Below are 16,791 nucleotides of genomic sequence, written 5' to 3' on the forward strand. Positions count from 1 at the left end.
CAAGCTCGATTAATTTATTATTATCATGCCCACTGAATTCAACCACATTCAACATATGCAAATGGAATATTAATGATACCCTCGAGATAACTAAGACTTTGTTGCTTTACTCTCACTGCCATTAAACTAATAGGGAAAAATGAAAAATTTCTTTTCATTCTTTCTTGTTTTAAATTAAAATCTAATAATTTTTAGATTCAGTTAAAAAAATTATTTTTGTACTAATATTCGAATCGAATTCGTTAAAATAAGTAAAGGTTTCTGTTTTACCGACTGATGGTTATTGTTGGTAAAACAGAAATCTTTTATAGCAACCGTCTGACAAGAAAAGTGATAAGATTCTATATTTATTGGATTGCAGTTACCTGCATTACCGACTGATGGTAACTTACCATCAGTCGGTAACTTAGTTTTAATGTACATTATCAATAAATCTAGAAAATTTATTTATTTTAACGATAGTACTATCAACAATTCTAGATAGCTACTTTTATAATTTAGTAATTAAAAAAAATATTATTTGTGAGATCGTCCCTTGACAATAAAAAAAAAAATAAAATAAATGAGAGAAAAAGCAGTTGAAGCATCATTTAAATATTTAACATTGAATGAAGAAGAATGTCTCAAGGATAGCAAAAATTCTTCCGGCGATATAATGCAATACTTCCGTTTGACGCTAAAGTTACTTTTATGTTCTCTTCCTCAGAGACCTTTTTAGCTTTAGTGAGAAAAAGAGCTTGAGGCGAAAAATCTTTTGACACTTCAAACGAAACTTTATATACGTGTGTGAGATGGCTGAAATGTCACGTGTATCCTCTCTAGTGTTAAGCCACCATTTTTTTACCCTGAAACACCACTAGTATCATGATAAAATATTTCTGCGTTAAATTTAAGGTTTACTTTTGCCTCCCTCATATTATTTACAATGCTTTGTAAGCATGATTTATGATATTAGAGGTATTCGATGTTTTTTATCGACTGATGGTATGTTAGGAATCTATATTACCGACTGTCGGTACTTAATGGAAACTGTTTAACCGACTAACGGTATATTTATATTTTACAGTAATTTATTTATAATAATAGTGTAAAAGTTTTAAATGTTACCGACTAATGGTTATAATGTACTGTCAGTCGGTATTGTAGATTTCTATCGATTTAATTACTTATAAATGAATTATTGGAATATTTAACACTGACGGTGTATTTGGACATTAAGGGATGCTGGAAAATTTGAAATATAAATTACCGACTGATGGTTATAATGTACCATTAGTCGGTAATGTAGATTTCTATCATTCTTATTTACCCTTTTAAATTTTATTTAACACTGACGGTGTATTTGGACTTTTCATTAAGGAATGCTAGAAAGTTTGAAATCTAAATTACCGACTAATGGTACATTATTACAATCAGTCGTCGGTATTGTAGCTTTCTATCTTTATTTACTTTTTTAAATAATTATTTGGAAATAGTTAACGTATATTTTTTATAATTGTGTAAAATGTATGTAAAAACTAATTTTTCTAACTTCTCCTAATGGTTTATCGAGTTTATAAAAAAAAATTTTTTTCTTCCGAATAAAAAATATTTAGTGCCGAAAAAAAATGTCAAGTGAAGTACAACTCTTGTGTAATGATGTATGGATGTTAAGTGGTTAGTGGATGAAGAGCTTGAATAAAAAAAAAAAACAAAAATTTATGAATATAATATAGTCGAAACGAAATTGTAAATATTTACTAGGTTGAGATTTATTTTTTTCATGAATTCAGTATAAAAATACCGATGTGAGATTTGCATTCTTTTCAAACAAGTACCAAGATATAACTTTTGAATAAATCATTTTTATGATGCTTTTGCTTTAGAGGAATAATGTCACTCTTTCATATAGTTAAAGTTTAAAAACAAAATATGATACTTGATATGTAAGAAAAGGTTTTTTTAAAACAAAACATAAAATTTTTATTACCATTTTATATTTTTATTTATTTTTGCAAAAGAAAATAATTTATTTTATTTGTTTGGAAAATTTTAATTAAATTAAAATTAATACGTAATTTATAATAATAATTTTTTTGTTTATGTGAATTTTCAAAGAAAATTAAATTCTTATTTAAATAATTATATTAAACAACTATGAGAATTAAAAAAGTTGAGAGAGAGAGAGAGAGAGAGAGAGAGAGAGAGAGAGAGAGAGAGAGAGAGAGAGAGAGAGAGAGAGAGAGAGAGAGAGAGAGAGAGAGAGAGAGAGAGTCTAGTATGTAAAGTCAAAAGCTCAAAAGCATTTTGTAATGTTTGAACTTTGAAATTACATATACCAAAATGAGTCCCTGAAGAACTTTTGGAGAAACATTTAATAATGAAATGTGAAAAGGCCTCCGAGATTCTCCCACGAGGGGATAAAAGCTTTATAAGTGAAACGTCTAGATACACATTTGCCATCACAAAGCAAAGTGTATGTCAATATTTACTGTATATAGATATATATATGCTCACGTTAAAAAAGGGGTACAGCAACTAGAATCCATGAAACATTTGTGTGTGTGTGTCTGTGTCATGACTTTTCCGGAAACTCAATTTAATCCTCGTCTATTTTTCATGGTCTCCGGTTACAAAATGTAGAGGAATTTAATAGCTCGACATTTAATAGTTATTCCTCCCACTTTTTTTTTTTTTACATAAATAACAATGTTTTTTTTTGAAAAAAAAAATATAATTTATATTTAAAAAAAAAAAATAAATTTTTTACTAGGACTCATAAAAATTGTGACAAAAAATAATTGATTAAAAATTTTTCCGAATAGTAACGATTAAAATATTGAAATGATGAAACATTTTGTAATTTGTAGATTTAAAAAAATTCAAAATGGCGGATTCAATATGGCAACTAATATAATAATTATCGTTTTTCTTTTTACTTTCAGGAAAATTATATCGTTGACAATTATTGAAGAGGATTCGTACGAGAAGGACGCTCTTTTATATGTTGAACTTGAATCACCCATGCTGCAAGGAGGCAAGTTTTTTTACTATAAATTAATTCACATCTGCTATTTTTTTCACCAGTGAAAAATATTTTCAATTTTATTATATTGAAACATTTCTCAAAACTAAATTAAATATCAAATTTATATTAAATTTTATATATTCTATATTTATTTAATATTACATATATATCGTAACTGTAGCGTAAAAAATTACTGCTATTATTGCGCTGCTTTTGTAAAAAAAAAAAGTTAAATTTTTCCATTTCATTAATTCATTGTAGATATTACATAAAATTTAAATTAAAAAAATGTTAAAAAATTTTTCAAATCATTTTTCCATTTCATTAATTCATTGTAAATATTACATAAACGAGAAAAATTACATAAATGTATTTTTTAGAAAAAAAATTTTTTTTTATTTACTTTCTGCAAGTGAAGTAAAACGTTGATTGTTTTTTTCTCTATTTTTTTTTTGAGAAAATTATTGAACCAGATAATTTCAAGAAAATGGAGCGTTTCTGCGATGTAGAAAACGCGCTTGGGAATTGAATTTCCGTGATCTGAATCTTGGTACCAAATGTGTTCTATAAGAAAAGAGAGAGAGGAGAATATTCTCTTTCTCTATCCGCGAAGGATATCGAAAAATACAACTTTCTTCATTTTCTTTAATTTCCGTCCAATGAGAAAAAAAAAACTGAACTTAAAGATTAAGACGTCTTTTTTCTCATCTCTAAATGAAAAGTAAATTGTTCTTTTCTATATAAATATCCGGATTTAAAGAAAGAATTTCTTTTTTTTGTACTGAAAAATAAAAATCATAAAATTATTTTTTTTTTATTTTTTCATACTTTTAAAAAATATATCGAAAAACAAATATGGAATTTAAATCAAATTTTTATTAATAAAAAAAAACAATAATTTTACTTCCTTTTGCAAATATGATTACAAAAATATTACTATTTACAATATTTAATTAAAAAAATTTCTTTGAACGTTTAATTTTGAAATTTCATAAAATGTAAAAATTTAATAATAAAAAAAAAAATATTCAATAATATTTGATATTTAAATTTTCGCTCACTGGTACCAACGTCTGGATGTTACTTACGATTTACAATCATCCGTAAGTTTTAGTAGATTTCTGTTCTCGAGAATTTTTCATAGAAAATTTTGCAATATTAAAAGTGTGTAATTCACGTTTTTTTTTTTTTGTTTAAATATTAAAATTGCTTTTTTTATTTCGTTGAATCACAGAAAAAAAAATTTTGTAAGTTTTCATTTTAATAAAAAAAAAAAATAGAAATCACGTGCGCAAAAATGCAATCATTCGCAAGTAAAGCAGTTTGTTTTTTTACAATAATTATAATTAGACCCTAATTTCTTTACCCACGCTAGAAATAACAAAAAAAGTATTTTAGAATTATTCATGTAAATTGCAAAAATAACTCAACAGCAGCACAAAAAATTGCACTAAAATTAATTACTACAATTATTATATAATTATATTTATTATTTTATTTTATAAAAAAAAAAATTAATTCGAAAATTTATTTTAACTATAAATAACATTTACTATGATAATAATAATAATTTCAAAAAAATAATTATCCTTTTTGGAAAAATAATAACAAAGTATCCTGCTTTTGAAAATAATTATCATTTTTCTTAATAATAATAATAATAATAATAATAATAATAATAATAATAATAATAATAATAATAATAATAAATTATAATTAAAATCCTTTTTTTTAAATATTAAAAACAAGATTGTATAGAAATTGTATTATTAAAACAGAATTTACAAGTAATTTCCCTTTTAATCCTTTTTAATTAAAGTTTTATGCTTTCGCATTTGCACAAAATTTGAGATGAGTAAAAAGTAAACAGCAGTAGAATCTTTGTAAAAATAATAACGCTTATCTTGGAAATAGGATGATGTATCTATATGTATATAGTAAAGTTTGTGTGAATTTAAATTTTACGCAGACGCGAAACGAGCGTGAAAATAAATTGCACGTAAAAAAAATGTTACATTATAGAAGTTTATCTTTTTTTTATAGCCGATTCAACTCAATAGATAAAAGCCTATAAATTTTCAACTGAAAAATATATCACTATTTTCTGATTATTATTTTCAGGGGAAAAATTTTTTTTTTTTTTTTTGTAAAATAACCTAAAATAACCCCCATCATAACCTCAATTTTAAAATTGCATTAAAATAATTTAAATTTCTTTTAATTTATCCAGAATTTAAATTTTTTTTAAATTTGATACAAAACTCGTAATTAGCGATCCCGAAAAACTCTCAAATAATAAATTTTATTTGACTTTGGTAAAAACTTTTAAAAAATTCCACCATATTGGATCCGCCATTTTGAAATCTGGCTTCAAAATTGAATTTGATTAATTTAAAGAAAATCGTTCGCCATTTTGAAAAACTAAGATTAAATTCGAAATGCTGTTTGAAACAACATAAACCTACGTATGTCTATGTTTACTTTTCGAGAGAGAGAGTATGAGCGAATCAACAGCCATTTCTGTTAATTTATTGACGCTACATTGACCATTTAAAGCCCCGTTAGAAACCACAAACTTTATACGAGATACCAAGTTTCATTGACGACTAGACGTTAATAATTTTCAGATAAATTGATTATTCACTTACCCTAACGAGCGTCCCTTGATGTTTCCGCAAACTGTTGCTGCTCTCTCAGTCTTAAATCCTAAAACAAACATGAAAAATCAATATATAAATAATATACCTACATAATCAAATATAATAAAAAAAAACATTTTTTATATTTTTATGATTTTTCATAAAAAATTTACCATTTTTTGAAAAGCCAAGGGACAATTAATATAAATAATAATAATATTAATTAATATTAATAAGGGATATTAATTATTAATTTGAAATTTGAAAAATTGTCACTATACACAACGCGGGGGTTTGCCGTTAAACTGACGCTGAACGCAAAGAAATTTTGAGCGAGCGAAAAAAAATTCCCCCACTCACAGTGGAAAGAAAGTGCGACAGCGAAAAAGTGGGGGAAATATTTCCCGCTACGCGTCTTCTATCCTTCTCGCTCTCACTGGCGCGATCCCTTCTCCTTCGCCAATTTAAGCGCCTAACTCCGCCTCCTCGTTTCTGATTGGCGCGCCTTTCACTCGCCAGAATCTATATAAGAAGTTTTCTTTGCATCCAGCGTTCAATTCCGCAACGCAGCTTGCTCTGCATAATTCTTACTACTTTTTCAAAATTCCTATTTGTAATTAAATATATATATAATTGTAAATAAAATATATTATTAAGGACAAATAATATTTCTAAAAAAAATAATAACAAGAATAATAATAATAATAATAATAGTGTATAATAACAGTAATAAAAATAGTAAAAATAATAAAGAGCGTATTAAAAAAAAAAAAATTTCCTATCTTATCGGTAATTAAGAAAAAAAAATAATAACCGAGTTGACGCAACAAAATTAATAAACAAAAAATGTATAATATACATTATATTCCGAGAAGCACAATATTTTTAAATGTCACACAACAATGTAATCACTTTCCGGTGATAGCATACGTTAAAATTATAGTAATAATTATAACAATTTCTACGAGAAATTTCCTGTTACATAATAATAATACATAGAAAAATATGTATTATTAAATACGACCATTATCTTTCATTCATGCAAATATATATATATATGTGTGTGTATTTTTTGTAATCTCACATATGTGCGTTTGGACGTAGCCAGCGCACACGTACAATTGACCTTGAAAACACCAATGAAGTCTTGTTTACATTCAAGGGCCATTGACTGTTTCATTCATGATAACGCAGTAGGCTTACAATATGTCCTATCTCCCTTCCTTTTTTTTCTGTATTTATTATCATCATAATATTACTTCATTTTTTTGATAAAGTTATTTATAAATATAATTTTTATCAATTTACTCCAAATTTGTTATCTACTTTTCAATTTTTTTTTTCAAAATTATTTTTAGAAGTTAATTTAAAACAATGTTAAAATTAATGTTAATTTAGTTATTTTACTAGATAATAATTTTACTAATAATAGTAATAATAATTTTAGATTATATATAATATAATATTGAGAGGAAAATTAGTCTTTCGGTAATATTCTTCTAAAAACGAGATAACTACTCTTTGAGATAAAAAATGTTATTCCTTCTTTACATAAAAATTAAGTTAAACATTTTCAGCATTTTCCTCTTCGATTAAGAGGATCCGTGTATTATTGTTAATATTATCGAAATTCTTTTACTCAGATAATTATCAACGTATTAATAACTTTTTTTGTACACGCTATCAATAATGAAATTTCCTCTAGATTTGAGAAGAAGGGTTACTGAAGGCAATGCCATCTTCAAATTTTCATTTTAAACAAATATTCTTGTATCAGATATCGTGAAACGTTATCAATCAAAAGAGAAAGTTTCCTCTCAACATGAGATTATTTTTTATACTTATCATTTTACATCGATTTTTATATACTATTTTAATGTTTCGTTTTCTACCACCAAACCCTCCCCCCCTAGCCCTCATTCTTTCTCGTCTTTGGTCACGTCTTGGTATAAATTCACGTTTGCCTTCTTCTTCTTCTCAATTTTTTTTTTTTTCTTTTAAAACTGTAAACTATGTCTGGAAGTTTTCTCGGGTTCAAGACGGCAATCTTGTTTTTCCCAGGGAAAAGCGAGTGGACTTTTCTGGAAATGTCTTCTTTTCATATCATGTGTCACGCGCCAACAAAGAGCAAAAACGAATGCGCGTTCCAAATCCTCTACTATATAGTATATATATGTATAATAAAACATTCTCGCCTTTTCATACACACATATATAAACAAGAACCGCAAATTTATGTGACAAAAAAAAAATTAATAATAATTATTAAAAGAAATAACCAATGAGAAATAATTAATTCAAATTCTTGTTAATTTGAGAGGATATTTTGTATCCTTTTTTTCTTTAAATGTAAACCATATGGAAAAATTGAATTATTCTAGTTTCGTGTCTAAAAATATGGAAAATTCTCGATTTTAGAGAAATCCTTTTCAATTGAGAGGATTTAAAAGAAGAATATAAGCTTCTTGGAAAAAAATTTATTTCGTTCACGAATAAAACTAAGTTTTAAATGACAAACCTAAAAATTTACTTTTATTCTCAAAAAATATTTTCCTCTCAATATGAAATTATTTTTTTTTTTTGTATGTAAACGGCAATAAATCTAAACATACAAAAAAGCAACCTACGTGGAAAAAATTTGTAAGAGAAGAAGAATTTTCCTCTCAATATGAGATTAATGTTTTTTTTTCGCGTAAGCGGCAATAAATCTAAAAATACAAAAAAATAACCTACATAGACAAAGTCGTAAGAGAAATGTATACAAAAAAAAAAAAAAGAATCGAAAAAGAAACAAAAAGTGACAGTTGACAAAAAAAAAACATATCCATGAAACTTGTTAAACGTTTCATTTCTCTCTCTCCCTCTCTCTATCTCTTGCATAAACTCTGTTGGGAGTTTTTCTCATGCACAAATTTCACAATTCCAAGTGACGGAAACGAGGAATTTTTTTTTCTGTCGACAATTGAAAGCTTCCAGCTGCGACTGAATTTAACGGGTGTAAAAAGGAAAATGCACATTTTTAAAATGTGGGTCAGACATGGATCCGTAAAGCGAATAACAATATTCACAATATGTCATTCACAGATTTCATATCAGAAAATTGTTCTTCTAAAAAAAAAAAAAAAAAAAAAAAATGAAACTTAATTTATAAAATTAAAATTTTCTAGAAAAAAAGAAAATTCTTTTCATTTATAAATAGAAAAAAAATTTTATTCTTTTAAATTATAAAAGATAGGTATAATTTAAAAAAAAAAGTATAATTTTAAAAAAATTTAAATAAAAATAAAAAAAAAATTGCAATAATTAATATATAATAATAAACAAAAATAAAATATATAAACAGAATAATGAGCAGAAATAATAAAAAAAGAAAACTTTAAAAACATTGCAATAATAAATCAAAATAAAAATATATAGACAAAATAACAAATAAAAATAATCAGAAAATAATAATTGATTGTTATTCAGAGATATTAGAGATTAAAATAAAAATCCCTACAAGGGAAAAAAATATATAAAGAATTTACTAGTACCATGTATTATAAAAGTTTCATATTAAAAAGAAAAAATAATAATAACGAGACGCCTGAAGGAAAATGATAGTATTACATAGAAGAGAGTTGTCTACTTTAACCATATTTACAAAACATATACGTATAATAGATGTCAATTTTAAATTAAAAATAAAAAAAATCAAAATTTTAACTTTTTTTTATAAATTAATTTGTTTTAATTTTTAAATAAAATTTTTTTAATTGCAATAAAATTTAGAAAATAATAAGAATCTTTAATCTCTGCTATGTGCCTACAGTCGGTAAAGAAAATTCATACATTATCAACAGTCGGTAAGGTAGATTCCGATCATGATAAGTCAATAAAATAGAAATTTGTTTTGCCGACCGTTAGGGGCCATCCATAAACTACGATACCAATTTTTCATTAATTTTAGACCCCCCCCCCTAAAATAGGTAACGGAGATTATGAATGGCCCCAAGTTACCGATCACCATGATCTGCTTTACCGACAATGGTTAAAGAAGTATTATAACTTTTCTACTATTGACTTTTTATAATACTTCTTTTTTAGTAAAATATTTTTATTTCCTACCTTATCGAACGAGTTGAAACTGGAATTTGTTGATAAGGTCAGAATCTGTATTATCGATTATTGAGCAGGTATTTTTACATTGTCTGGAATCTGTTGATAAAGTTGGAATCTGCATAAACCGATTATTAAACCAGGACTGTTGATATGGCAATATATATATGTCTGTATTATCAACAGTCGGTAAGGTAGGAATCTGTTTTATCGACTGTCGCTATTTAGCGGAGAAGATTTCTTCTTTTTCTTACGTACGATTCAATAATCTCGCCAATAAAGACAATCAATGCTAAAAGATAACCAAAAGCTAAAAACAACAATACTCGTTGATTCATTTCAGTCGAACCATCACCTAATGGCACTTCCGGTAAAATAGGTACTTTTAACAGTGAATCGTATAATTCCCATTTATGCATTAATCCAACATCAACATATTTTAAGATTTCTCTATTAATTCTATCAGCATACGGTGCTCCTGGTTCCATCCAAAAAATCATTGCAGTATGAGATAATGGCTCATTTAGAAGTTTCATTTGCAATTTATTATGTTTTCTTAGTTGCTTTTCAATTACTGATGTTATTAAATTTAATCTTAAAACGCAAGAAATATTTTGATATTGAATCATTTCATTAAGACATCTTTGTAAACTGTAAGAATGAGAAACATTTTTTGACTTATCGTTCCATTTTTTATAATCAGTTCTATTAGGAAAATCAGATAAGGTGAATAGATGTCGTTTTGTAAAAACAGGTAATTTTGAATTTAATAATTCTTGAACGGTATTAATTTCTTTTTCTGAAATTAATTTTATTTTCATTTCCGTTAATAATGAATGTATATAACCCGAATAGAGAACACCAATAAAAAGAAGGCATATGAGTGTAAATTTTTCCACTCTTCTTTTTGGTATATCAGATAATCCATTACCAATAACAAGTTGAAAAATTTCCAATGGTCGCCAAATTGTTTTATCAAATTTCCAAAATTTTAGAAAACAAAAAAATACAATAATTATAAGAAAATTTTGCAAAATATGATTAAAAAGTTTCCATGTGAAAATATTAATTTTATAATAATTGTTCAATGATTTTGGAACAAGTGCAAACATTTCATCCAATTGTAAAATACGACTTCTTTTAAATATATTTCGTCTACAATTATGAATATATCCAAAGCGAGTCATTAAAATTTGCACTTTATTTTCCAATAATTGACGATAAATTCCTCTGGCACTATTACAAGTAAATTTACCAATCATTCGTTTTCTTTGAAATTTTTTTGTTAAATCAATGGAAAAATTAAGTTTTTTCGATAAAACTTCAAATAAATTAAAAATCGGTTTCTTTGACGCTGGAAATGAAATATATTTCATTTCAAATTGATGTAAATTTTTACTTTTATCAGGAAACCATTCCAGGGATGACGATACATTCTTGACAATATAACTCTTATTGTAGGGATTATATTGATGTGAAATAAATATGCTTTTAATTTTATTAAGAATCTTCACTTCATTTTGAATTGACTGAATAATTGTAACATCTAAAAATTGTTTCATCCAAAGTTGTTGTAAAATCATTTTATAATTGAATAATTCATTTTTTGTGTGATGTAGAATTAAACATTTTGGTCGTAAATTTTCACTTGTCATATAATTTAAAAAGTTGATTGGTATCATTAAATTATTGGTAAAATTTTCGGCATTTGGTATTATAAGAAATAGAGTTGTTTGTCGTGAATTATCATGAAGTACATGAGAATTATACCTAATACTTATCATTTGATCAAAGGACAAAATAATTGTCGCTAAATTTTTACTTATTTTTTGTAAAAAATTGTTAATTTTCAAAATTTCTTTGGATGAATTCGAATCAAGTAAAACGATTATCTGATATTTTGGTGATTCTTCTGTTATGTATCTAACAAGACTGTTGGATTTTTTTGAAGATTTTGGTAAAATATTCTTTGGATATCCATAAATTAGGGGAAAAAATGTTAGCAAAATAATGCCAACACGTAATGATAACATTTTCACTGAATTTACATTAGACATTTTTGTATTTTTTTTTTAAATTTAAAAAATTTTTTTAAAACATGTTTCTTAGAAGAATGTTTGTACTGTTGTGACAAAGTATTTTTCTTTATCAAAAACTTTTTATCAGCTAAAAAAGCATTTTTTAATCGCAAATTTAGATCAATTCCTTTATATGTGTTACACAAATGTACAGAACTAATATTGCAGAAAGAAATTGCCTTTTGCGTAATTTGGAAAATCGATTTTTAAATTGTTTCAAAACTAAAATATTCATCCTTGAAAATAGAAGTGAAACTAATTTTCATTTTTCGAATTACTATTCGTTAGAATTTTTTTTTTTTAAAGAATTTTTAGGCATCGAATTTTTATCTGGTAGAATTTTTAAAACGCCGAATTTTTAGGGCGCACTCACACCTCTGGCTGCCTGCACAGGCAGCCAGTGAGAGCCAATCAGAGAGTCAGTAGATTTAAATTTGAATTTTCTGTCTCTCTTACTCTTGTACGTTTTCTGCGTGGTGGGAGGCTGCCTGTGCAGGCAGCCAGAGGTGTGAGTGCGCCCTTATTTGTCCGAAATTGCAAATGGCCGAGAACAAACAATCGATTTTGGCGCGACGTTTAAAATTCACCAATCACGATTTTCTTGACAATCATTTGATTGGTGAATTTTAAACATCGCGCCAAAATCGGTGCTAATAAAAATTCATAAGAATTCTGTTAAGTAAAAAATTTGTTTAAAAAAAAATTCAAATGTAGACGTGTGTTAATGAAGATAAAATGCTTGTCTGTTTTGTTAAAAATTTCTTGTTTGTAAAATATGATCTAAAGTTGTTTTTTTCACCCCTTTTTTTTACTAGTCTCGGTCATATTGCAGAAATTCCATTTTACCCCTCTCCACTTTGGTTCTTCGCTTGTCAGATGGTTCTACGTCCAATCTGAAGTTTAACGAATGTGGTAGCGCGTGGGTTGAAATTGCTTTTCAAAAGTTCAACCCCCGCGTACAAGGGGAGAGGTTAGAAAGGTGGAGCTAAAAGGATTGCAGAGTTGATGAAGGAGGCGAGTGACCGCATAGATCACTCTCTCTCTCTCTTTCTCTCTATTTCTCTTTGTACGGAAGCGGCGAATTCGAAGAGACGTTATAGGATCGAGAATATCGGAAAGAAAAACTTCTCTCTTGCTCTCTCTCTCTCTCTCTTTCTCTCTCAACTTTCTCAATTAACCAACACTTTTCTCGGGTCAGTGAAATGTTCCTTTTTTCTTAATTTTCTTTTTCTCCTTTTTTTTAAATAAACTCTGTAAAAAATTCTTATTCACTTTTTTTCTTCTCATTTGAGAAAAAAAACGGTAATTAAGATGAGAATAAAGATTGTAATTAGTTCGTGCGCCTGTTTCTGACTTGGCATACGAGAAAAGAAAAAAAAAGAACTAGACTTCCTTTAATGAAAATATGATATTAAATTTCAATTACAAAATTGACTTTGGGGTCTAATATTTGACTTAATTTATCCGATGAGAAGCCACTTTTTTCTTCTTTTAATGAAGTTAGAAAAAGAAGAACATTTCAACTTTTTGCCAGTAGGAAAAAAAAAAATTCGCCAGCGGATCATAAATTTTATTATTTTATTTTGTGTTTCATTTTTTTTCGGTTATTTTTTATATATTTAGAAATAAATAACGAAAGAACCAAGTGAATAATAAAAAAAAAGAAGAGAAAAAATATTAAAACTGGTAGAAATAACAAAATGAAATTTCCCATTGCCGGAAGGAAAATTAATTTTCAGAGCACAACTTCCTGGTGTCGTCGTTATCATGTAAAATACACCTCTAGAGGGATGTTTTTCTTATTTTACTTTCTCTCTCAGTTCTTACAACAACATCCTTGAAATTGCCGAGATGACTTGAAGCAATTTATCCCTCTGCAGGGTAATTAGGTTAAGGCTGAGAAGAGAGTTAACGTTGAAGGACAAGTCTCAAACATTGCCTGTGGCGTCGTTAACATTATACACTCCCACGCCTAAGGCTTTTCATTTAAGCCGCCTATAGTGATATAGATATATATAAACTTGTATACAAAATCTATCCATCGCACAAACAACTAAACAATTCTATTGCAAAAATCCGTTACTAGAATTAAAAGAAAATATTCTCAATATTAGAGGAATCCTGAAGTACTTAGGGATTTTGAATTTAGAGAATTAAATAACATAACCTCAAAAAAAAACTTTAACCATAAATTAAACATAATATAATACGTTTTCTAACATAATTTTATAAAGATAATATTTAACATAACCTCAAACTTTATAACTAACATAACCTCAAACTTTATAACGAACATAACCTCAAAATATAATATTTAACATTATGAAAATAATTCATTTCTTGTTAAATAATCGAAATTTATTTTTTAACAATTATTAAAAATTTTTATTTATTATTTTTACATTTTTTTTATTAGTAAAATGATTTGACAAAGTTATGAATTCATTTTCAATGCTGACTGGCAATATATTTTGTAAATGGATTAGTAATGGATTTCCACTTTGAAATATCTATATATATATATTACACATATATATTATAAAGTTCTGATCCAATTGTCTATAAAGGACAAAGGATCACATATAGGATTTTAGTTAAACGTATTAAGTTGTAGCGACAATTTAATTTACTATATATATATTATATTATATGTACACATATCTCATGTACTCTATTTTAAGTTTTGACGTGTAAATTATGAAAAGAAAAAGAAAAGAAAATTGCTTGAAAATTTAATTTTGAACTCAATGATTAAAAATGACAAAAAAAAACTTCAACAATTGACGTTGATTAAAATCTCTTTTCGTTACAAAGCAATTTTTATATTTTTGCTCATAATGAAATTTTTCCACCCCATTTTTTTTGTGGTTGGCGAGAAAAAAATTGTTTCATGTGTTGTATTCTGTGAACCATTTATTTTTCTTGGACTGACTATATATATATATATATTTGAGCGCAGCAACTAATAAATGCAAAGATGACTAATGATTTCTCTTTTTTTTTATTAATGGATGCACATTTCAATATATAGAAATTACAAATAAGTAATGATTTGATTTTATATTGAATTTTTTTTCAGAGACAAATATAAATTAATTTTATGAAAATTTTTTACTTTTAAACATTATTATATTTTAAGTTATTTTAAACCTTTTGAATGTTATGTTAATTTAAAGTTATCTTTGAGGTTATGTTAAACATTTTTGTTGAACATTACCTATGTTAAATATTATGTTTGAGGTTATGTTAAATATTAGGTTTGAGGTTATGTTAAGCATTACAATAAATAAATAAAAGAAATAAATTCTATCGTTAAATTTGTACGAAGATTTGAAATTGAAGGATAAAATTAATTGACAATTCTGAACTTTGGATTTTTTTTTCTTTTCTTGTTAATGGATTAGGGGCGTAATTGATTTTTTTTTTTTTTTTCATAATCGCTAGACACGAAAGAAAGTATGTACATATATAGGGGACTTGGTTCGAAAAAATAAGGGTGATTGGTAGCAATCAGAGAATCGCTGATGTAGATAAATTGACTTCGACGGAGATTAATTATTGATCCAACATAGCAGCCACTGTACCAAATGTCTCTTTACACACCTGTCACATGACCTTAAATTCATTATTTATACATACAACCCGGAAAAAGGGAACGTCTTCATCTTTCAATGTTCCAAAAATTAATTATTTTTCCGTCTTAATTACCATAACAATGTAAAAATAAAATATAATGTCTAGAACATTTTTTTTTAATTAAAAAAAAACTTTTTAAACAGAAGAAAAGATTGAAAAAAAAATGTCAAATTTCTACTTAAAATAAAAAAAAGTGTATTTTATCTATGAGAAAGTTTTTTTTTTTATAAAATTATTTTCTTCTCGATGAGAATGACAGTAATTAAAATTTAAAAATATATTTTTTTAAAATAATTTGTTAATTTATAAACAAGGTGTAGGAATTTTTTTTTTTTGTTAATAAAATTAACTTTTAAGATTTTACAGTGACGCACACACACACATATATATATATATATACACGTACACACAATAATGCCTCAGGCAGTGTTGACGACCTATACCGATCGTTAACTACAAAATAGGATCTCTTAATACACAACAGAAGCCATTTCATGGCAAAGATAGGGTTGAGGAGAATTAGAATCGAGTGAAATTATTTACACTGGGGGAAAAAAGAAGTGACTTTCCATTATATTCAAACTTTAAATTAAATGCCAAAAAATAAATAAAAAAAGAAACAATTTATCACTAAAATTAATCAACGAAAAAAAATATTTTATTTTATAAAAATATTTTAATTTATAAAAATATTTTTTTAAAAATTTTTTAAAAAATTTCCAGTGATAAATTATTTATATTTGTATACTATAATTTTTATTATTATTTTTATTATTATTATTACTATTATTACTATTATTATTATCATTATTATTTATAACTATTAATTATTATTATTGTTATTATTAATACATAAATAATAAATAAAATAAAACAATTAAAAACAAATTGAAAAAACGATTTTATAAGGACACGTTATTCATCGCTTGCGAGAAATGATAACAGGCAGCGCCTCTCGGTGGTAGAAAATGTAACTAATTTTTTTTAATTTTATTAAATTTAATAATTATTATTTTTTATTGTTCTAATTTTTATTATTATAAAAAAATTAATTAATTCTTCATTTTACTATAACAAAAATAAATTCTACAGTGATAAATGTTAATTTATAATGAAAACAACTTTCACTTGTTTTAAGCGGCAAAAAAATATCATATTTATTAAACTTCCGCTTTTTTTCTGATTCGAAAATTTTTTTTTTTAAAACAAAGCGCGAATGATTAAATAACAATAATTTTATTAACGAAATAGGTTTTCGCAGATGAAAAATCGTTTTTTTTTCTTTTTTTTTAATTAAATGAATTTAATTGAAATTCCAGATGGTGTTTCGCGAT

The 16,791-nt window shown here is 25.8% G+C and overlaps 1 protein-coding gene across 1 annotated transcript in view; it reads left to right on the plus strand.

The window, feature by feature from the left end:
- LOC127289230 (sodium/calcium exchanger 3) overlaps positions 1–16,791 on the plus strand; it is a 101,430-nt gene that overhangs the window by 34,411 nt on the left and 50,228 nt on the right. Inside the window, exon 3 of the mRNA XM_051317036.1 lies at positions 2,925–3,016. Coding sequence (XP_051172993.1) covers positions 2,925–3,016 — 92 coding nt within the window. The remainder of the gene's footprint in view (positions 1–2,924; positions 3,017–16,791) is intronic.

This window comes from Leptopilina boulardi, unplaced genomic scaffold (genome assembly GCF_019393585.1).
Source record: "Leptopilina boulardi isolate dan_hultmark-lab unplaced genomic scaffold, ZJU_Lbou_2.1 LbouV2_40, whole genome shotgun sequence".
Lineage (NCBI taxonomy): Eukaryota > Metazoa > Arthropoda > Insecta > Hymenoptera > Figitidae > Leptopilina > Leptopilina boulardi.